The sequence below is a fragment of the Desmodus rotundus genome, chromosome 5 (assembly GCF_022682495.2).
Source record: "Desmodus rotundus isolate HL8 chromosome 5, HLdesRot8A.1, whole genome shotgun sequence".
NCBI classification, from domain to species: Eukaryota; Metazoa; Chordata; class Mammalia; order Chiroptera; family Phyllostomidae; genus Desmodus; species Desmodus rotundus.
Genome location: NC_071391.1, coordinates 163256194 through 163280509, shown reverse-complemented (window position 1 = coordinate 163280509; position 24316 = coordinate 163256194). Strand labels below are relative to the sequence as shown.

The 24316-nt window shown below is 47.4% G+C and overlaps 1 protein-coding gene across 2 annotated transcripts in view; it reads right to left on the bottom strand.

Moving 5' to 3' along the window:
• NOL10 (nucleolar protein 10) overlaps window positions 1-24316 on the bottom strand; it is a 72625-nt gene that overhangs the window by 23232 nt on the left and 25077 nt on the right. For both annotated transcript variants that reach the window (XM_024552460.3, XM_024552459.4), the window contains exons 13-14: window positions 22200-22252; window positions 898-1024 (exon numbers count right to left, since the gene is read on the bottom strand). In XM_024552460.3, the coding sequence (XP_024408228.1) occupies window positions 898-1024; window positions 22200-22252 (180 nt within the window). The remainder of the gene's footprint in view (window positions 1-897; window positions 1025-22199; window positions 22253-24316) is intronic.

The window sequence follows — 24316 nt, the reverse complement described above, 5'->3', positions numbered from 1 at the left end:
AGTCCATTTTCTTTTACCATTCAGCTGCTGTTGTGCATGTATTCGTTCGAAGACAACTAGGTTGCCTAGACTTGTGGGGAGCAGCTCCTCCTCTGTGCGTTCCCATTCTCAGTGACTCGCTACATCGCCTTCCCCGCTCCTGGGGCATCTGCTCGCTTAGCCCCACAAACCGGTGCTGGGATAAATTCACTCTTCTGAGAGGCTGGAGTGCCTGAGGCTAAGAGCGTGGTCTGGGGGGTTCAATTCCAACCCTCACATTTACTACCACTGAGGCCCTCGGCAACTCACTCCACTCTTTCTGCGCCTCAGTCTCCTTAGTGACAAAATGGAATCTCAACAGTATCCACTCCACGGAGCTGTGAGGGTCAAAGGAGTACATCCTGCCTGGCGTGAGTCCTATTTGAGTGCTGAGTATTATTATTAAGAGGCATTTCTCAGTTCGTAGTCTTTAAACCTAAAGTACCCAGTAAGGCTCTGCACACTTGAAGAGTCAGTCTGTGGGTTCCAAGTCTTGGCTCAGATCTTTTAAAAAGCAAACCTAAAGGGAGCCAGAAATCATTCACTTGCATCTTTAAGGTTTTTCACAACCTGACTATATTCAACTAGTACTTGAAAAAATAATTCACTGCTTTCTCGACAGGTATTTTTTCTACACATAGGTGGAGTCACTCCTCAGGTAAGATACAGAAAAGCTTCAGCAGGCTGAACTCATCTGGACCTTTCTCTAAGCGCAGACTATAAATCTGAAATATGAACTATGTTTACTATCTGTTTGGCAGAGCTCTGGAAAATCAGATAAAAGTGGTTCCACCACTTCTAAAATGTCCAACACCCCTCACCGCCACCACCGAACAAGCAGAGACGTAACTGTAAAGTCACTTCATCCTGATTATTTACCTAAACCTTCCAGGTCTTTCTTGGTGACGAACTTGTAATCGTCGTACACCGTGCTCTCCGGGTTCTCTTCTAACTCTTCCGTCAGGTTGTCCAAGAAAGCGCACCACCTGGGGGCGGGGCCCAAGACCTGCCGGTGTCAGCCAAGAGGTTAGCGAGTGTACATTCTCCCAGGTCAGCCGAGAGGCTTTATTTACAACCAGGTTTCCTGAAATGTCATTTTTAAATCCTGATTTTGCCATCAGTATGGAAAGTAGCTGCAATACGCAGGGCTGACAAGCAGGTAATGGAAGAGAATAACGTAGGAGGAGCTGAGGATGGTAAGAGACCTCATCTTAGGTCAGGAAGCAAAGACATCAATGAATATTCTTACATTAGAACACAGAAGCACAGATAACTCACGTACTTATGATGATACCACCCATCTGTTTATCTATCCCCTCTTTCATGCGCAACAATACGAGAATCTACAAGCACATATTTGGTATACAGGTTTTTTTACGCTTGCCAACTCATGAAGAACGAAATTCTAAAATGAAAATTAGCAATTTTAAGGGTTTTCAACTAATTTACTTCATAACTACACTTACTCTTGCATGGTCCACTTCATTTAATTCATTAAAAATTAAAATTCTGTATATAAAATTCTTCAGACTTAACCCAAAACGGGATGCCAGGATCCATGAATCAGTCCCAGTGAAAGGCTCAGGAGCAAAGGGCTGAACAGAATCTATAACCAACAAGTCAAATCTGGGCACTTCAGTTTGTGAGCCACGAGGTACAGACTGCTTTTTACTTTTTGGCTCTGATGCAGAGTTCGCCCACCGAGGAGACTTCTGGCTCAGCGGGAAGCAATGCCACTGAGATCCTCCGGGGTGGGGGGCTGTGGATTCAAAAGAGAGAACACTGGCCTCTGACCACATGGAGCTTCTACCGACCACCTGCCTGGGATCTGTGGCAGTAACCAATTACATGGGAAAACAACAGCAATCACAACGGAAATGATTCAATCTAGCATAAACTTTTTGGAAAAAAGATAGGTGGGAGGAGGAGAGTTATGGCAAATAAAAATGGCCCCTAAAATCCTCTTCAATCAAAAAAAGGATGTTAGATCCAGCCATACTAACATCACTATATCATTTTGCCTGATTAGAGAGAATGACCCCACCCCTAACCACTGAAGACTGCTGGGCTCGTGAGCATGAGAAGCAACTCTTAATAGCACAGACGGAGTCCTACCAACAAGTTTCATATTAACAGACTCTGGACAATTTTTGAAAGCAGATTACATACACAAAGGGGGTTGACTCTAACCCTAGAAGACAAACCTTCAAGAAACGCGAGGCATCTTTAGAAAACTCAGCGTGGAACACTTTTTAAGGACAGTAGTTGCAGGCAACACTGAACAGGACCCATGTAAAGCACTGTGCTAGACCGAAGTCACTGACCGCGAGCTTGCTGAAGGATTTAAGTCTCACTGGAGCACAAAGCCGCGAGCGCAGCCACTGCACACGAGCAGACACACTCGGCTGTCTGCAGAGATGCACTGAGAGGACCCCGGGCCCACAGGGAAGCGGGCGAGGGTGGGAGGAAACAGGGCTCCAGGGGCAACCGTAACAGGAGCCCGTGGGGGAAAAACCCCGGGCACCTTCTGAGGGCCAGCGTGGAGGCGCTGGGATGGCAGGATGTCTGCCCCCGGCAGTCGTCACCGTCCCCTGCGAGGTCTACTGCAGGGGGTGTGCCACTGAAGAGAGCCATCCCCTCTCAGACAGGGCGGAAGTGGACCATTAGCACTGCTCCAGAATACAAGACCCAACATCCTGTCCCTTTGGGAGAAGAGGAACTCCACCTGCTTTAAAAGGTGAATTTCCAGCACCCAGAACACTGCCTGCCGAGCAAGAAATGTTCAATAAATATTTCATAAATAAACCCACTCATACATAAAACATGTACGAATGCATCATGGATTTCATGTGCGTAAGGTACTGAGACTTCAAAGGTCCCGTTTGACAATTTTAAAAACTGTCCAATTGTCCTCATTCAGATAAAAGCACTCAAATACTTCACTATAAAACCAAGGGACATGACAAGAGTTTTCGGTAAAATCCGGCCTGTCCGGCGGCCACCTGGGCAGGTGGCACTGGTCACTAATGGGCCTGCTGCACAGGAGCTCCACCTTGAAGCCTCCAATCCATTGTAGACGCGCCGCGATGACAATAAAAAGATCGTGCTGTGTTTGCTGGCTGTTCTTGGGGGGCGAAGGGGAAAAATATCAAAAGACCATAGTCCCTTTTCATTATGTTCCACAACATGGTTTTTGAGTGGTTATCTGGATTCTAATGGAATTGTTTTGAATGGCCTCTCAGGGACAGGTCTGGTTATGGTAAGTGATCTCTGCAATCAAATCCATGGTCATTAAATTTTATAGGAGGAAATATTTCCATCAAAACCAAAATGAAATCTAACGGGTTGATTTTATTAACCACGTTTCCCGAGTTCCTTTTCAGAGAAACAAGCATCAGAACAACCATAACAAAGCTGGAATCACTGATGTAAGTGGTACTGACCTCAGGTTTTATCCACAGGAGAGCTTTCCTCAGAGGTCTGCCAAAAGCATGGCCACCGAACCAGCAAGGAGGGCTCGCCCACGTGCACCTCGGCCCGCTGGGCCCAGGACCACAATGCTGATTAACGTGGAAAAATCCCTTGCTGTCTTCATTCATAAAGTACGGTAAACCTTCAACTAATCCTTAAAAATATATGAACTTACCTCCTAAATTTCAGGCTTCACAGCCTTGAGAAAGCATGTCTTGACCCCGGGAGTACCGTTCCCACCCCTGCACACAAGTCTCCGGGTTCCGGGGCCGCGATGCTGCCGCATCACACACTTCAGTCAGAGCCGGTCACCGCGTGCCTACTCACATTTCCATTCGCCTATAGCGCTTTGTTTCAGAAAATTGATGAGGACTGTTCTATTTTAAACTTCTGTTATCTGTTAATGACCTTCCAATTTTATTTACAAAAATGTCCCAAAGTCACAAGTCATTAAAGTAGAGAACTGGAAACTGACTCATCAAACTGCTATAAAGGGACCCTGGGTCCCTCAGCAACCTCAATGCCCATCCCATCATCCAACCTAACCGGACACGCTTGGTCCTCCAAAATAGGAAAGAATCTCTATTAACATGCTGCGGGACAGCCTTGACTCAAATGGAGCCAAACATTTGCTTGCTCTAATCCATTAAGGCAGAAGAACCAATTTTAAAGCACATAAAAATACATACAACATGCCCAAGACCATTTGCTGCTATGATTACAATCTACCTTTAAAATGTTAATTCTATGTTTAATTTTAAGACTCAAAATTCTCATATATTCTGGTAATGGACAAAAATAACAAAGGGTGGGGAGGAAAGAGGATAAATATTAAAATCCTTAGGGAGTTGACAGAGAAGGGCGTCCCCTTTCCCGCCTGTACTTTTAAAAACTATTGTGCCATACCCCAAAGCTGTGTCGGGGAGAAATAAAGGTTGAGGATTACTGGATAGTTTTAACAGATCAAGGGTGATTAAAGTAACAACAACAAAGTATTATTAATATATTAGAGACAAAGATCCACACTATACTAGTTTAATATAAATGCCACCATTTTCTAGTTACTTATAATGCTAGTAAGTATGACAAAATGATTTTATTTTCCTATTAATATGAAAGAAAATAATCGATAACAGAACAGCAATTAAATTGGAAATTATCTTGCATTTTTAATGATTTAAAAAACACAATTTAAAAAATTTTAGCAACTAAGAAAATTCTTACTTACTCCAGCAGAACCTTATCAGCAGGCAAAAACTCCAAACCAAGGCCCTGACCCGTGTGGCTCAGCCAGTTGGGCGTCACCCCACAAAGCAACAGGTCACTGGGTCGGTCCCTGGTGAAGGCACGCACCAGCCATCTGCTGCTTCTCTCCATTTCTCCCTGCCTTCCCCTTTCTCTAAAGATGAATAAATAAGATCTTAAAAAACGACTCCGAACCAAAATGGGCTCATGCATGGAAAACTGAACTGATACGTAATTACATCAGCACACACAGAAATATGTAGTACATCCATGTACATGCAGCTGAGTTTTTAAAACACTCTTTGAAACCTCTTAGAATGCAGGCAGCACACGGGGCTGAGGGCCCAGAAGTCCCCACAACAACACCAGAGCCAGTAAATGTCAGGAGGCGGGTTTTCACTCATTGCGTCTTTACTGCGTTCCCTACTTACGAAGTCCCAGGCACTGCATACTCTAGAAATCAGGCAGGAGAATGAATCTAACAGGAGAAGAGTTGTTTTGCACACAGCAGTATTTGTGGGAAAGGACTAGATGATTCTTAATTTTCTTAACTTCATTCATTCACTCAAAAGGTTAGGTGAGCATTTACTAAAAGTTAAGTGCTAATTGTCAAATACAAGTAAAACAAATTTAGAAAACAATCAAGTACAATATACTGTGATTAGTGCCCAGAAGAGAAATTTTTAAATGGCTCTGGGGAGCCCTTTATCTGTGGAGGCAGGAGATTAAGAGAGTGTCAAAGGAAACACGCTACCTTGAAAACCTCTAAGAGGCTATGACTTCATACTCAGTAAAACGTAACCACCACAGCTAGAACTTCATGCCACGTAACGTTAATATGTAGCTCACTCGTTCCTTACACAGAAGGGGCCTGGCCAGAAGAACTGTCAGTTTCACCTGTCAGTGATCTTATACTACTACAAGCCTAGACGCTCAGTCTAAACACTATTTATGTTAGAATGACCCCATCCAACAGGTAAAGACCTACATTTACTGACACGTAACAATGACAGGTTTGAATATAAAATAATTTTACCACCTGGCAACCAAGTAAGTCATCGAATCATTCTGTTATGGAACTATTTTCAGGACATTCTAAAAGTAGGTATTAATATCAGTTCTGGAACTAAAGCAATAATAACAACATTAATAAGAAGAGCAAAAATAATAACAACAATGGCAAAAACTAATACAACACTCTAAGAGACGGCGGGTTTTCAACCCCCTGGCAGAATTTTAACTCACAGCTAAGAGTCACATCTAAGAGCCTGTGACTCTTACTATAAAAGCTTTAACCCTTCATTAGAAACTACCTGGGCCAAAAGGGTTTGAAACTCCAATTTTCTGCATTTTAAAAAGGCAACACAGTGAGTACACTGTGGACTGTGGAACCCTTCAGTGGGGTCTAGATCAGGGGGCCGTAACCAAACACACAGTACCAGCCACCAGGGACAAAGACAGGCTAGAGAAAGCCTCGTCAGCACGTCAGGTTTGCGGCCTAACGAAGCAGGTTGGGGCAGGTGTGCCACTGGCGAGCTACAAAGTGTTTCGGGGCTTTTGGATTTCAGAATCACAGATCAGAGACGATGAAGGTGTATTATACTGTGAATATCACTGACCACTATTACGATTAATGACAGTTCTTCTAATTGCATAGCCTGCCATATCCAGTAGGATTTTGCCAGCTATGAAGGCCAACTCTGCAACACATAAGCTCAGAGGAAAATTTCCTTTTCAAACTTTTCCTCCACCACTGACTGAGAAGCACCACGAGCACCAGCACGCACTTCGAAGTTCTGATGGCTGGGCCCACTAGGAACTGGTGGGAAGCCTGAGACGGGAGAGAGGCTGGGTTGGCCGAGGGGTGGCCGTGCACTTAAGACGTGAGTTAACTGGCCACAGACGGGGTCTGAGTGCGGGCCGACTTCACATGCACCTGTGTGAGCAGCTGCGCGTGGTTTAAAGGTGCTCACACTTGCAGTGCTGTTCTCTCCTGCCTACAAACCAGGTAAGCAGAGCAGCCATCTTACTCCAACGTGCATTTTAAACAGCAGAAAAAGCAACAACTGCAATTTAGCGTTGGGAAGTAGCTTAGGCACTGCAGAGAAATGATAAAAAGTAAGGCCAAGTGAAGAAAAGACCCCTCATGCCACTGACTCACTGCCCGTTGGCCAGACCGAGAGTTGATCGAGGCGAGGCTCTGTGAGCACAAACGAGCATCAGATGGAGCGACTGCTCTCAAGGCTAGGGGACGCAGGACACCGCCAGCAAACATTTAAACACAAAGCACAATGTGGCAGCAACCCCGGAGAACGCTCAGTTAGTAATGGCGCAGTGACTACACGTGGCAGCTTTCTGCTCACGTCTAGCAGAAGCGGCATTAACGAATGCTACGGGGACAAAAAGAACAGGAGGAACCCAGCAGACTAGGTCTTCATGCAGTGGTGCTGGGCTTGCAAACACAAACGAAGAGGAAGGAGGGCATACTTGTCTTTCCCTCGAGTCCCTGCAACCTGGTTCTCCCAGGCCCACATGTCCGGGAAGCTGGCCCGAATCGCGGGAAGCTGCCATGGCTGAAGGAGCTGCTGAGGACGTGGGTTCCCACCACCCTTCAGGAGGCCTGAGGGGGCCTGGACAAAGTGGAGGGAAGCTGCTCCACACGAGTGGACACTGGGCACTTGAGCTGTGGGGCTGAAATCAGCACAATTAAGTGGCAGTTTGCTCATCAAACTGAGTGCCCCTCAGCTCTCTTCTTAGCTCCCAGAACTCCAGAAGCCAAGCGCAGGCTGCTGTGTGTCCACTCCTGCCAGGCTATTGAACCCCCATCGTTCCCGGGAAGAAACTGGGGGATTCTTCTCCCAGAAAACGAAAGATCTCTGAAGTCAGACTCCCAGGTGTTGACAGCTGGGAACCCTCCAACAGTCCCCAAAGAGTGGGCATGAAAACACCAGCAGACAAAGCCACCGCACACAAAGAACTCCCAGGGAGCACCTGGGGGCCTCATTCTTTAAAAAAAAAAAAAACAAAAAACAAGCTGCCAAAGATACCCCCCACCCCGTTCATTCCCTCAACAGCTGCTTTCCAGTAGCTCTTTCAGTGAACACGACAGAAGAGAATCTCTCCCTTTAAAGAGCTCAGATTCCAGAAAGGGGCACAATAAGCAAAACACAGTACGGAGTATGACGGATGGCGACAATTTTTGATTTATGGGGACAACAAAGCAGTGAAGGTGGTGGAGAATACAGGGGAAGTGGGGGAGGGGGGACAGGGATGCCCATGCTGAGGGGACAAGTGAGCACAGCTCTGGAGGAGAGGAGGGAATGAACTACACGCCTGTCTGGCAGCTGCCAAGGCCCTGAGGCCAGAAACACTTGACAGGCCTGGGGATCAGCAAAAAGGACAAGTGCGGCTGAGGCAGAGGAAGCGAGGGAGAGTAGAGGGCTGGGCCAGGCAGGCCCTACAGGCCTTCACAGGGCTTCGCCTCTCCCGAGGTAGGCAGGGGCCAGGGAAGCAAGGCTCTGCGCAGAGAAGGGCCGTGACCTGCCTCGTACCTTCCAGGGCACCTCTGCGAAGGCCGCAGGGGTCACCGGTGCCCACCACTTAAGGAAACCCCTGTCCAAGCATTAGCTGACAACTGAGTGCCCCATGCAGAGACTCTGGCGGTCACAGACAACAAAGAAATCAGACTTTGCACCCTAGTCCATGACATCAAACAAACAAACAGCAGCAGTAACAAAGACCTCCCCTCCCTTTCCGGGAGGGGAATCTGAGTTCCCTAACTGCCAGACCATAATACCTAAAACATCTAGTTTTCAACAAAAATTACCAGGCGTGAGAGAAAAGCCTGACCCAAATACGGGGTGGGGTGGGGGTGGAGCGGTCAATAGAACCTACCTGTTGGGCACTGACCTTACCACACACATGCTTTAAACCAGCTGTTACCGACAGGTGGGAGAACTACAAGGAAACCGTGTCTACATGAACAACGTATGAGAACAAGTGTCTCACGGAATAGAGAATATCGGCAAAGAGTTAAAAATTATAAAAAAGAACTAAATCAAAGTTCAGAGTTAAAAAAATACAGCTGAAATAAAAATTCAATTGAGGGGCTCAACAACAGATGTAAATTGGCAGAAGAAAGAATCAGCAAACCTGCAAACGGTTCAGTTGAGATGATCCAGCCTGAGAAAAAGGAAGGAAGGAAGGAGAACACTGAACAGAGCCTGAGAGACTGTGGGATGTCATTCAACAGACCAGCACACACAAGTCCCAGATGACAAAAAAGGGGAAGAAAGACAACCTGAAGAAATAATGGCCAGGAGTCTCAAAATTGGTAGTAGCAGTAATAATAAGCAGCAGCTGCAGGACATTCAAGAAGCTCAACCCCAAGGAGAATAAGTTCAAAGAGGGCCACACCTAGACACACACAGTCCAACCGTACAGACAAAGAGCGACGCTTGACAGCAGCAGGAGCAAGTGAGGCCTTACGCAGCAGGAATTCTCAGTCAGATCAGCAGGTCATTTCTCATCGTGTAAAGGACAACTCCATAAGCAGTAATTATAAACCTCAGTAGACAGCAGACTGTGTTTAAAGATATATTTTTAAGTGATAAGTGCATAAAAGAGGAGGGAAATGGGGCTATATAGGAATAAAGTTTCTGAGGTATTGCTGGGGGGAGAGGAATTTAAGGGGACTAAATGGTAATGGAAAAAATACAATAAAGATTAAATTAAGGGGATAAAGTTTTTAAATAATATTGAAATTAAATTGGCATTAATCAGAACTGCTATAAATTAAGATGTTAATGGTAATCCCTAGGGCAACGCTAATAACTTAAAAATATATAAAATAAACCAAAAGAGGATTAAATTGTATACTAGAGAATATCTATGTAACACAGAGGCAGTAACAGAGGAGCTGAGGAACGAAATGACATTAGACATTTAGAAAACAAATAGTAATAAAGCAGAAATAAATCCGATTTTATCAGTAATGACATTAGATTTAAATGCATCAAAACCGTGTGCTATAACTGCATATGTTTACAAGAGACCACTTTAGATTCCCAGGCACCAGAAGGGTGAAAGTAAAGATGTACGACACGGAGAAACAGGCCACGCAAACAGTAGCCAGGAGTGTCTGTACTAGGAGTAGACAAATCGTCTTAAGATAAAATAGTTACTAGAAGAAAAAAAACACTAAATAACAGGGTCAATCTATCAAGAAGATATTACAATTATAAACATGTATGTACCGAATAGTCCCAAAAACTGAATTAAAGTGAGAAACAGGCCATTCAACAATAACATCGGAGACTTCAATATCCCACTCTCGGTAATAAAGATAACAAAAGACACAGAGCAAAGTCAGAGGACGAGCCACACTGTAACTAACAACACCTGAGAGACACCTCCAGAACCGCACAGTAGGCGGGAACACCCATTCTCCCCGGTGCACACCGAACAGTCTCCTGGACGGCCCGTGGGCTAGGCTACAAACAGGTCTCAGTGAGCTAACAAGCTAACAAGGACTGACATGAGACAAAGTGTGTTTCCCCGTTTCTCTGATCACAATGGAATGCAGTTAGAGACCAGTGACAGAAGGAAATTTGGAGAATGCATAAATATCCTTTAGGTATATCACAGAAAATCAAACCCAGTAGCAGACAAAAAGGATTATACACAATTTCCAAGTGGGATTTGTCCAAGGAATGAAAAGCTGGTTCAAATATGAAAATCAATATAGTACCCCATATTAGTAAAGGACAAAACCCACAAAATCTCGAGACAGAAAATGCATTTGACAAAATTCAACCCCAACTCATGATAAAAACATTCAACAAACCAGAAACAGAAAGGAACATGATTCTAAAGAACATCTACAAGGCCCTGCCCCGGCAGCTCAAACTGGTCAGTGTTGTCTGTATGCGCCAAGGTTGTGGGTTCGATCTCCCGTCAGGGCACATACAAGAAGCAACCGGTGAGTGTACCAGTAAGTGGAACAACACATCAATGTTTCTCTCTCTCACTCTCTCCCCCTCCCCACCTCTCTAAAATAAATAAATAAAATAAAACATCTACGAAAAACCCATAGCTAACACTGGTTAATGGTGAAAGACTGGACACTTTTTTGCTAAGGTTCCATTTCTGTCTGCTTTTCATAAATACTGCAAACAATGCCACAGAAAGCATGAAAAGATCCTAAGCTTCCATCTTCTTCCTTCAGTTCTCAAGAAAGTATCTTAAGACGGCCCCGATCTGCTTCGTGGTCCACTGCTAAATAGGAAACACACGTCTCTTTTAAGGGCTCCCACGAATTCTTTCCTGAGGAGCCTGGCCCCGCACCGCTGCTACAAACCACCGTTGGACGTTTACCGCCATTTTACACCTGCAATCCCATGTGGTTTCCTGGAGTTCACACGCAGTTTGCAGTGACAGTAACTCCAGCCGGTGTTAACCTCCTCTGCTGTCAGCCCTTCCCTCCCAACTTCCCAAAGATGCTAAAAGTGCTCACTCTGGCCGGCTGTGCCTGCACACACAACTACCCCAGGGTGCGGAGGGCACTAGGCCAAGTTCATCATATGAGAATGTATTTGCCTTTTTGATTATACACCTGGTAATGAGCACTCTCCAAGATCTTGCTTGGTCATTTTATTCCTGCCAAGAGTTAACACAGATGGTTTCGGTGTGTTATCCTGGTTACCACATCAGTGGTTTCCTGGCTCTGGTGTACTTCCTTGCAGGCAAAGAATTTATTAATAATTTTTCAGCATATCCTTATGCCTTCCCAATTCTTAATTCTGAAGTCTATGTAAAAACTAAGGGTATCCTAATATTTAAAAATATCCAGTGATGGGAACTTGGCAGAAACAAAGGAAAAATGAATTGCTTTTACAGTTACGTGCACTTTCCCTCAAGGTCATACACCTTAGCAGCGCTATTCTAGGAGGATCAAAGCATTCACTACTGTTTATCTACAGGGCACCACGCATGGAACTAGGAAATCCTGAAGAACACCCATTAAACTCAAGCAAAATTAGATTTGCCATAGTCTCCAAAGTACACAGAGGAGGGCATTATGTGTGCATAGCAAAAGAAGAGGCTAAAAGAACCAAATTTTGACTCACATCGAATAAAATGTGGTCAACCATTAATTGCTTAAGTGACTTTCTACAAACTTAGGTAGAATGTTTATTTCAGAGTTATAAATACATATGTTTCCCAATGGGAAGATAAAAGGGATTCTCACACACGACAACATAGTGTCCTATTAACATATACAATACATGTGCACATAGGGCTGTGAGAAGGAAGTGCTAAGTGCTCAGTATTAATCTATTCTTTTTTAACTCACTGCTTTTAGACAGAGGGGCGGGGGAGAGAGGACGGGAGAGAGAGGAACGTCAGTTCACTGTTCCACTTATTTATGCGTGCATCCACTGGTTGTTTACTGGCTGTGCTGTGATCAGGGATCAAACACGCAACCTTGGCGACCAAGGACGGCGCTCTAACCAAACGAGCTACCTGGCCACCGCCAGTACTAATCTGGTCTTAGAGAAATCTTAGGATAGATCCCAAAAACTTCATGTAAAATCTAACTGTTTGCAAACAGAGAAGAGCTTTAGAAGACGAACCATACACGCAACGGGATCTTTAAGTTCAGAATGAAAGGGAGGCTATGTAGCTTGGGGGGGGGAGTGATGGGAGGGAAAAGACCACTTGCTTTAGCTGAACCAGAAATTTAACTGTGGGCTCCCTCGAGATGCACAGTAAGGTACAAAAACGTCATTTATGTGAATAAGGGAGGTGGACCGATATGTCTGAAAGAGAAACTCTCTTGGAATTAAACTCAAGAAGCCTTTCATATTTCTTTCTTTAAGGGACTCCAGCACCGAACATTATTTCTTTAAAAGACCTTTACCAATGAAATTTCATATAACCAAAGAAGCACCACTGAACAGCCATTATGAAGGCCAAAGGAATGTGGTCCACGAAAGCAGCTCGGTGACCTGACCTGGCTCTGGCATAGTTTAGAGCTGTGCAGTCTGGTACAGCAGATGCGTGGGGCTATTCAAAATTAAATCAAAATAAAAAGAAATGTAAGAGTCAGTTCCTTAAGCGCCCTGCAAGTGCTCAATAGCCACCCATGGCTTGCGGCTACCATACCAGACAAAGCAGATCTAGAACGTTTTCATCAGCACAGGAAGTTCTACCAAACGGCGCTGGTTTACGGAATTCAAAGGAATGGGTGATAAATGTCCATGAAGAGGATGCTAGGTGAATAAACTATGACATATCTACATAATAAAACACCACGCAATGTCACACCTATCAGAATGCCTAAAACCCAGCACCCCGACAGCCCCAAACGCCGACTAGGGCATGGAGCGACAGAAGTCCTTCTTTGCTGCTGGGAGCCACTTTGGAAGACAGTGTGGCATTTGTCACCAAACTAAACATGCTCTCACTGCAAGCAACAAGCTGCCCTTCAACTAGAGAACGGATAAACCAGCTGTGCTCCTTCCAGACAGTGGAACAGTATTCAGCAACGAGAAGAAGTGAGCTACCAAGTCACAGAAAGACATGAAGGAAACTGAAAAGGTATGTTACGAAGTGTGTGATTCCAACCATGTGACATTCTGGAAAAGGCAAATCCATGGAGACAGTAAAGATGAGCAGTCACCAGGGGCTTGGGGGAGAGGGAGAGAGGGACAAACACGCAGCGCACAGGGAACATTCAGGGCGGTGAAACTCCTCCGTGTGGCACACAACGGTGGGTGCACGCCATTACACGTGTGTCTAAACCCACAGAACGCACGGCACAAAGAGTGGGCCCCGTGACCTTGGGCGGTAACAATGTGTCGGTGCAGGTTCACGCAGGGCAACACGTGCACTGCTGACGGCAGAGGAGGGCGTGTGTCATGTGGGGTGTGTGTAAGGGGTATGTGGGGGCGCTACATATGCCACTCACCTTGCTCTGAACCTGAAACTGCTCTGAAATACGGTCGAGTGAATGAACGGGTGATGCACCCAGGTGCAGATACACAGAAACACAAAGGGGCAGATCCAACCTGCCTTTTGCCGCACCTCCCTACCATCACTCACTCATTGCCTATTTCTCCAGCCAAGAGCAATGCCCTCTTCCACAAGAAGGGAGATACGTAACCTAATTTAAGATTTGTGCCAATGTGAAGATCAAGTACTTATCCCCGTGTAACCATGTTCAACAACTACCTTCTAGAGGAATTTAAAGGGCTAGTAATACAAGCCACCCCCACCTCCAACCCTCGGAAAAGCCGAGGGGAAAGCTGATAACATAACACTGACGTGAAGGGGTGGGTAGAAGGGGGTTCATTGTATCTCTCTCTACTCTCATGTATATTTGAAAATTGTCCATACATTTTAAAAATGAAGTAGCAATAACATTCATTCCTTCAAATCAACAGGCACGCGGTGAGGGCCCACGAAGCAGCAGACACTGTCCCCAGCACCAGGGACACAACAGGAAGTGCAACGGAGGTCTTGCTCTGGGAACCGTCATCTGAGTACACGGGCCCCAGAAGCCAGACAAGCTTCCTGGGATCCGAGAAGGCTGAACCAAGGTACAGACAGCGAGTTCTAGAACTTTCCTAATATCTGCTGTATAAGTTGGGCTTTTTAAAAGCATGTTGCCCAAATTTCTTATCTATTTATATAACCTGCTTTCTATTTTTAAGGAAAAAATAAAACACAACAAAAAAAACCAGAGTAGGGAAGGGGCACATTTACCAGTGAGACCGCCACAGGAGTCAAGCAGCCAGGCACACACAGGATGAAGACCCACCCCTGGCTGCGGGCGCCCTATCCTGCCACCCCCAGCTAAGCGGCCCCAAGAGAGCCCTGGAACACCCCCAGATGTACTTCCCAAACGAGAACCGGGAAGAGACCAGCTGGGTGTGCACCACGGTGAGACCCCAGCACAGGCTGGTAGACAAGGTCTCTGGTCTGTAACTGAGTCCCACTGGTAACTGGCCTCTGAATAGAAAGTTGTCATTTATTATCAGGATGGGCATGCCAGATGTGTAACTGTCTAACTCAAACCAGTATCATCTGATACACTAACATGATAAAATGCACGTCACGTGTGCATTGGACATTTTCATATGTATTTTTACCCAGGCAGAACTAAATTAGCTTTTGAAAATGTGACAGGATGCTCAGAAAATGATTTCCTGAGTGTCGCACGTTAGAGGTTGCTGTGTGTCTGCTATTCTTGTGACCCAATAAATTGTCGTGGGAAGTGGAGAGGATTTCCTTTGTTGAGAAAAATGTCACAGATACCGTGTTACTGCCTGAAAATGTTTAGACGAAAATAGGAAGCCCACATTTCCTCCCGGTAAAGACACAAACAACTTGTTTGTGTGAGAACAGAACGCTTTCTTAGCCACCTGACTTTCGTGCCTTACTTCCCACTGATAGTGCTGTGTAACTGAAAACTCACACGTGGAACAAACACCAAGCCTCACAAAGCAATTCCACGCAGAAGGTAAAACTCAGTCCCAACCGACCTGCTGTGAGTTGGAAAGGAAACGCTCTAAAAAGACACGCACCACAGCTTGCACCTGCTTTGCATCACCATCAGGAGGAGGTGATGGAAATACACCAAGCTTGGAATCTAACTCTTCCACTACCTGCCAGGTTCTGCCTGTAAGTGACTCACATTTTTTTCTCCGTAAAATTAGGTCTTTTACCCTTCCTCAGTTGCCTCATTCTTCCAGATCCTTCTATAGGCTTGGCTTGATCTTTCAGATGGTTTTCTTTGAGAACAAAATTAAGCGTATGTCTCCCATTTGCATTATTGTGAATCAAGACATCTAAAAAATATGCATCTCTGAACACCAAGTTGAACTCAATTTAAAATGAACTGTTTTTCATTCAAGTTGGTCTGTTTTCTTCCTCTTAGAAGTTCAGCAAGGTCAGTTGTTACCACCCCCCCCTTTCTGACAGCTCTTCCTGTGTCCTCCATGACGACAGTCCTCTTCTCCAGGCTGCAGCCCCCATATTTTCCTGGCCCCACAGCAGGAGCCCTTCCCTGAGGTCTTATTCTTTCCCTGCACCCTAAGAACACGTCTTCTCAGGTGGGGCCTGATCGAGACACCTGGACTCACTGCTTTTCTCCGACCCTCAGCCTGGGATGCATTCCTCAATGACCTTTGCCACACAAGGCGACCCCTCGTAACACCACCTTGTCTGCCCCCGCCCACGTGTGGAATCACGGCCAACATTCTGCTTTCTATCTGTTCCTTGGCTGAGTGAAACTCCCAGATCTCTGGTGTTTTTCTTTTTTAATAGATGCTGCTGCTCAGCTCTGCTGTGCCCGTTCTGAACTTGCTAACTGTGTTTTTAACATCGCTTCCCTTCTCCTACTCCAGCCACTGCATTTACTATTTCTGAAGTTTAATGTCATTGGTGTGAACCCTTATCTAAAGATCAGGTTCTGAAGTCAAGCAGGTGAGATGTCAGCCCTCTGGGGTGGCCTTCAGTAAGTCTCAAGTGTCCATTTTCCTCAGGGGTTAGAACAGGACCAGAGAGAGTGAGTGATGCGCACCTAGTGGCCTTGTCATACCCAAAACCCAAACCCAAACCCCGCATCTCACGTTAGCGACATCCCACCCAGAGAGAGGTGCTGGGGCCCAACATCTTCCGAAGAGAACAGGCTCCAGCAGCCTCTTTTCAAAGGGCGCTCCTCGTCTCGGCCCCGTACCACGGAAAATAATCAATGACTTCTTCGTCAGTGCCCCCAGGAAGGACACAAAACTAACCCTTCCTAAACGCAAAGTGCAGAAGGTACCCAGTCACATGTGGCTGATGCTCTAGGAAAGGAGGGCTGAATTCTCTCAGTGGAGAAAGGCTCTGGCCCAGGCTCGGCCCGGCCACGCGCCCACCAAGTGGGGCGGGCGGCTGGGCAGCTGCCTGATTGAAACTGCTCCCCCTGCCCAGCACTCTGAAGGGCTTAAAAGTCATTACAATATTCCTAAATGCAAAGAAAATACGAACAAGAACGTCTGTGACTAGTAAGATATAGTTGATTTTTTAATCTTTTTCTGGTATTTAAACATTTTTTTAAACCATGTATTCCTATACAAAACTCACTTTTTAATGATCTCCAAGAGTTGCAATAACATGGGGAATATTAGTCAAGGGGGAAAAAAGCAAGATATGAAGCCATACAAATGTTGTTTCTGATTAAAACGATAGAAAAATATAGCAAAAAGTCGATGTGTTTGCCTTTGGGTGGTGGAAAAGTATTTGAGTTTTCTTCTACTTTACTTGCCATTTTCCATGAAGAGTGTGCTCTGATGACATAACAGGGGGAATGAACTTCATTTTCACATTTCTCATTTTAGCAACCAGACTGCATCCCTGCTTTCTGTTTCAGTGACGGCCCCAAACCAGAGGCACGCCACCGCTCTCCCTCCCTCACCGGTTGGTCACAGGATCTCTAACAGACTGAACCACCCCACCTGTATTTCTGGAGTCGTTTTCCTCGCTCACATTTACGCTCTTTGTTGCACCCGTTTCAGCACACCTCCATCCTGTTCAGGGGCACATTCCCCCTAACGCCGCCTGGCGGCCCGCGCCCACACAGAGCCGACACTCTTCCCACCGGAGCCCTGGCGTTCGCTCACGGGAAGACGTCTGACCACAGCAACCCGCTGCCCTCTGGCCCATGAGAAATGACTGAAAAAGTACATCTGCTGCCCAACATATGACAAAATTCCTGTTTTCTAGTTCAGGAAACTAAAACTCAGGGTGCTTCAAGAACAGGGTAAGTAACTCGTTCAAGGTCACGAAGTCTGCAACTGCCAAAGCTGGTATTCAAACTCAGGTGGGACCACTCCCAAAACCTAAGCTCTCTCCACTACGCAGTGAGGAATGAAGAAATGTGCTCTAGATCCAGGTCTGCGACCAACCTGTCGTTTGACCTCGAACAAATAATTGACTCCTAAACTACAACCTAAGGGGTTGGACTAGATGGCCTCCAATCTCTCTTCCGGCTCTAATGTTCTGTTTCGAAAGCTTCCACGGTTCTCTACGTCTCCTTGAAAAATCCTCTCATGTGAAGGAGGCATCGCAGCTACTTGCTGTTCTGAGAGCGCCCGTCTCGGACGTCCTCTGGAGGCTGTGAGCTCCCAGGGCAGCGCTTCCTTCGCGTCTGCTCTACCTCCCTGAACCACGAGAATCGCTGCTGCCGGCACTAGAAGTAGAAATCTCTAACAGCATCACTTCTGTCGCTACGTTTAACAGCTCTCTCCTTAAATGAGCATTTTGGATAAAAATGTGATGATCACTTTCAGGGTTCTACATGGACACTAATATATTTAGGGCCATTTCAGCTCTCACATCCTGGGAATCCTCTGAACAGCAAATGAATAAACACAAGTGAGCCTTCATCACAGGCTTTAAATAGAAATGTATCACCTGGGTAGACCATGGTCCAGACTGAAACCAAAATCACAGGGAGGAACAATCACGGCACTCCCAACAACTCCAGCTTGGGAGCACAGGTGCACACAGGAAGAAAAACAAAGGCCATGTTTTTAAAAAGTTAGGTCCATCCTACCCCAGATGCAAAGCCGACTTTAGGAAAAATTTCAAAACTGATCCATCAAAAGTTAAACGTGCTCACTTTCCCACTCTCCTCTTGTATTTTCCTAGGAAAGGGTCCGGCCTCTTGACAGACCGTCACATCTTCTGGACCGGGCACGCCTTTCAGAAACCTGCCAGCTCCCCACACGCGATGGCAGCGTCGCATCAGGCTCTCGGACCTGGCCGGCCAGAGCAAAGGTGCTGATCCGTACCCTGCTGTGCAAAAATTATCTTCTGGCACAGGTGCCATAAGGCGTGCGAGCAGTCGTACCCAGCAGTGCATGGCTGCAGGGGCCGGCCGACATACCGGAGACATGAACTCCACACACGTCCAGTGGAGGCGACACAGACCACGCTGGCTGGGCTTTGGGTGGGGTGCCTCCAGGGGCTGGCAGCCCCTCTGGAGTCCACACAGCTGCCAACAATGTTACTGGTGAAGACTCGGCCCACGGTTAAGTTACACTTCAGGAAAAACCAACTTGAAAAACAATTTCATGGGAGCTACAGTTGAATCAGGCTTGGAATTTAAAAAGCAAATAAACAAAGTAACAGATCCTGGTCTCTGAGGAGGAAAAGTATGAGAGTTGCTGAGAAAAGGGGGAAAGCCTGGAGACAACCACTGGGTCATAAAAGACGAGTTGACTTCAGGGATCTGTAAGTGTAACATGGAGTGTGTAAATCAGGAATTGCATTTAACCCACGAAGACCTCAAGTATTCAAGAAAGATGGCATCAGACAGAGAGGCAAAACCTAGCAAGCTGAAAGAACATCAGGTTGCCTTCATTTGTAGCACAGCCCCCAAGGGGGAAAGAGTTTTCATACCGATTTATAAGATGCTCATACAAATCACAGTCCAAACCTCCTGTGCTTGCCGTGAGCTACACATTAAACGTCTCTAGTTTCGGAGGCCTCAAGTAAACCTTGGTGCCAAATACCAGGTTGGTAAATCAGATGGCATCTAAGGAAAACAGCAGGCTTTCAGACCCCTGGGCTCTCCTGGCTCAGAAGGAGCACTGCAAGGAGCAGGTTCCCCTTAAAGACAGTGGCGTCATCCGAGTCTCACCGGGTGCCAGGGCGGCCCGGACGGAGCACCGCTGTGTAGGCCCCAGCACAGCGCCGAGCTGGGCGAGAACAGCAGGCTCTCAGGGCCCCACGCACACAGCTACCTGGGAGCCGTCTGTCTGGTCAACCTGAGTTAGAAAGTGGAAGCTGACACCTGTCAAGAAAGCAGTTTCTCACCACCTGACCGGCATCTGGCCTTCGGGACAGAAAATCCACACTGAGAAACTGGCCCGGAGTCGGAGTGAGTAACGGGCCTCCTTCACTTGTCAGACTCTGTGGTGGAGATGACCCAGAATATTTTAAGTAATTATATTGTCTTAAAATTTGTCTATAAAACCTGACTTTGCATACAGAACATTCTAAACATAACTTAAAGACAGCACACCCAAACATATTACAGTGCTTATGAGATCAAGGAGGAAATAATTGGTTTTTATTTTCTTGTATTTTGTAATACTGGGAATAAACAGGAATATGCATATATTGTTTACATATCAAAAAATCTGTTTATCCTTTCAAAGGGCATTTTATAAAATGCATAATGTGATACAAAAAGGAAGTAATTTGTAGCACTCCTCTTTCTCTGCCTGGACTCAGGGTACGTCCTCCTCGTCCCCACCGTGACCCAAGCAGGACCTGAGCTGTCGCCTCTGGGTCCTTCCTCTTCCCCACTCCCCACACCCCCTGGGTTACCAGGCCTGTCTTACAGCCTCAACGACCCTCCCATCCCATCCCCACAGCTGCCATCTCAGCACAAGCCAGTAAGATGGCCGCATGGCACAAGCATTCGGGACTGTCCCCCCCCACACCAGGCGCACCCCCGCCTGCGATGCCCACGCAGACCTCCCCGTGTGCCCCCGCGCTGTCTGCGAGGCTGTCCGCTCCCGCTGGCTGACTCGCCTGAGTTTTGATGCGAGGAAAGGCTCCACACTGACGACGCTGGCTTTCAGGCAGTCGCTGAAGACCAAGGCACAGTACACTCTCCTGAGAGGGGGCTGAAGACAGACCTCTTCCCAGGATGAGAAGTGAGGGTCGGGGGCAAGCTGCTGTACTCTGCCTCTCCTGGCAACGTTCCGAAGGGGGCTGTCCCGGGGGAAGAGTCTGCGGTGCTGGATGACGGAAGGCATTTCTCGTAGTCTACACGAGTGCCCGTTCAGGACCTGACACGCGCCATCTGGCAATTCCAGCTTCACGAACCTCTGCAATTACTGCCTGCCAGTCGGACTTCGCTCAGACCATCCCAGAACCCTAGGTTCCACCCACTAAAACAGCAGGCCTGGCCAGGGAACACGCGAACCATCATCTTCCCAAAGGATTGCTCCAGCCTGTTCCCGTGGCTTCCCGATGAGATGCTACCTAATCCACCCTCCTTGTGGCACTGCCAACATAACCCTTCACACCTGACCCCGCCACTCCCACTCCCACCTTCCCCAGGACTGCCTGCCCTGCGCTGCCACGCCAGCTTCCCAGGTCTCCGAGGTCTGGGTGCCAAGCCTCAGACCTCACTCCCATCCCTCCGCGTAGCCAGGTGGACGGCGTCCCCTCTGGTCCCTGCACACGCCGCTCCCTTCACTCCCGAGATCCCTCTCCCACTCCATACCCACCCTCTTCATCCAGCACACACCACCCCCCTCAGGTCTCTCCATGGCAGTCGATTCCCCTGGGAGGTTTCTCTGAGCACCCTCCCCTCGCCCCAGGCCCCAGGCCCACCTCTCCATGCTCTGGTCCAGCGCTCATCACACGGGACTGAAACTGAGCAAGGGGCAGTGCCCCGTACAAGTCCTGGTGCCAGCAAACAGCACCGTGCCTGACACCCAGTTGCCGCCATGAATGAACACCGAACAGATGAAGACAAGGGAAGATGACAAACGGAAGAAATACGGAAGACTCTGAAAGCCCGAGGAGAAAGGAATGAGTAACTTAGGAAAACAGAAAAGCTGCTATTTGAATGGTTTTCATTCTACTAACAGTCGAAGGAAACATCTCAAAGTGCTTCCAACAACAAATGGGCTTCCTGAAACCCCAGAAAGCCAACGCCAGCAGACAGCCGTGCTTTGGAAGGGCACTCGGCTGAGCCAGGATCAAAGGCCCGTCCCACACACGAAGCGTCTTCCTAACTGGAGGCTGACGGTCTGGAGAGCTCCCCTCGCCCCCCCACCCCCATCTCAGGGAGGGAAAGGCCCGCTGACCACGGCCCAATGCCGAGTTTGTGCTCTGCGTGTCCTGTTCAGGAGCCCACACTTCCCCAGTGCTCTTTCCGGGTAGAAACTGGAAGGTAAAGGTGGGGAGGCTTGCAGCACAGGTAAGAGAAACATTCTTTAAAAAATAAAACTCGAAAAGGATAGGATTGCACACTGCATGTCCTCGTTGCTCACGTCAATCTAAGAGTTCCTTCTACACGTGACTTACTTAGGAAAGAAACTACAGCGAGAAGACTGGACCAGTCCTAGACTTTTATTTCAGAACGTGGCCTCTTGGTCACTAGCAGCCGAGAGTATAAGATTATGAAATGTCCAGACACAAAAACAGATGCCAGCTGGAGAGCACAGACCCATTTCTGGCATCTGTGTTGATGTGACACTGAGTCGTCACCCATGAAGAATGGTGAGACACTGTGTCACTGGCTCAGGACCCAAGGTGGACACACAAGTGCGCCCACTGCGTGTAACTCACACCGCCGCATGCAGGCCCGACGTCTCTCGATGTGCCCAGTTTAAAGATAAAGCATCTTTGCTTGGCCTTTTTATATCTTAACCATTATTTACACCACTTACCGGAATGTAATAGATGCCCATCTTGGGGGTTTCATTGGCGGTAAGAAGCATCCCTAAAAACAAACACAGTGAGAAGGTAAACACGGGGGACAAGCACCCTCATCTATTTGTTTCACACTGTGAACTGTCTGAGGTGCTCACAACACAGTGCGCAGCACCGGGCACCCAGGGGTCAGGCCATGGGCCATGACCCGGGCCCTCCCTGGCAGCTTCTTGAGCCTGGGAGGGCCCCTCCCACCATCGAGGGCTCAGGTCGGCAGACAGGGCCGTTGCCTGTTACGGGGAAAGTGCTAAGCTTCAGACACACAGAGAAAACAGTTTCAATGTACTATTTAACACAAATAAAAATTAGAAAGTTAAGAAGAAAGGATCCTTCCTATCACTCAGAAACCAAAGAACCGAGGTAAAGTATTTCCCACGAAATGTCACAGCAAAGTAGTCCCTCACGCCTGACTTCAAGGTCACACTTGGCTGAAAACAAAACACCGTGCGGGGAGTGCCACGTGCAGCCGCTCCTGCAAGGACCGCCCCGCCTAGCCACCCCACAACAGTGAGCTCTGGAGGGACTGACTGGACAGCAGAAAAGTCGGGGACAGCGTTCCAGCCCACAACGAGGGGCTCCCTGGCACCCCAGGAGTGGCAGTAACCTCTAAGTCCTTCCGCTCTGGCACGGAGCCATGGCAGCGAGGTTCTGGCCTCGGTTCTGCGCTGCATCTGCACGGGCTCCTCCCCCAACGTCTCCTGAAGCGGCTCCCTCCTCACAGCCCCTCCCACAGTCGTGCCCATCAATGGCACTGCAGTCAGCCACCATGGGGGTCCTGGGTGCTCGCTGAGTGCTTTCACACACAGGGCCCGGCACAAATAATGCCCGTTTTACTACATAAAAATGCCCCGACTTTACTACAAAATCGTAAGCATGTAATTCTGTAACTATAGAATTCTGTAATTCTATAACAATATCACACTCAAACACACCTTATGACGTTTTAGGTGAAGTGTTCAAACGGTGGTCCATCTCGTGTGAGATGTTCACGCACCCTCCCACCACACTCAATGGCGGTCCCTCTGTCAGGCCCTGGATACCATCTCAGTGGCCGCACGACTCTCAGTGAGTCCCACCATCACCCCGTTCTTACAGGTCAAAAACAAAGCTCAAAACTGATGTCCTGTCTCGAGCCAGGGAATTTTGGAGCTGAAATGCAAGCTCAAGGGCTCTGGTTTTTACACACTTTGACAAATCAACCAAATTAAACTTATTCAGAAAATCTATTTGTAAAATGCAGCAGAGGAGTCCACAGCGAGAAGACATTTAGATTGTCAGACCACACAAGCACAAATACACCAAATGTTAAGGACGACAATCTGAGTCTATTTTAGAAAGTACTTTTTTCTGCTCTTTTGTTAATACGAAAGCTCGTGCTCTAGCTGGTGTGGCTCAGTGGACTGAGCACATGCCTGCAAACTGAGAGGTCACCAATTTGATTCCCAGTCCGGGCACATGCCTGGCTTGCTGGCCAGGTCCCCAGTTGGGGGCGAGAGAGAGGCAACCGATCCATGCATCTCTTGCACATTGATATTTCTCTCCCTCTCTTCCCCGCTATTAAAAGTAAATAATCTTAAAAAAAGAAAGCTTGTAATAGTAATATTTGCACTGTTACAGAAATGAGACGTTCAGATAAGGTCAACAACCAATAATCAGACAGCAGGAGATTTCAGTGGACTTCCATCTCGGACACGCCTCCCAAGTGGCAGCTGGCCCTGAGCTGAGACCAGCACTCACCAAAGTACAGAAACGCACCACGAAAGCATCCGAAAGCACACAGTGAGGTGGAGAAAAGGATGTGTGTCTAAAAGCAAAGCAAAACTCAGAGTCCTTCTCACAGATCGTAGCTCCTACAACTCTCATCTGGGTGCTGTATCTGGCCCTGGAAACAGATGTTCCCCTCGGTTGCGATGGGAGGACCCAACCTCCTTGGCAGCGCTACCTGAGTCTCCTGGCAGCACTGCCAGGGGCCTCCCAGACCCAGACCCATGGCTGAAGACCCACGTCACAGCCAAACAGAAGGCTCATGCCGCAGACTTCACCGGCTCAACGCTGATCACCGAGCATGCAACAA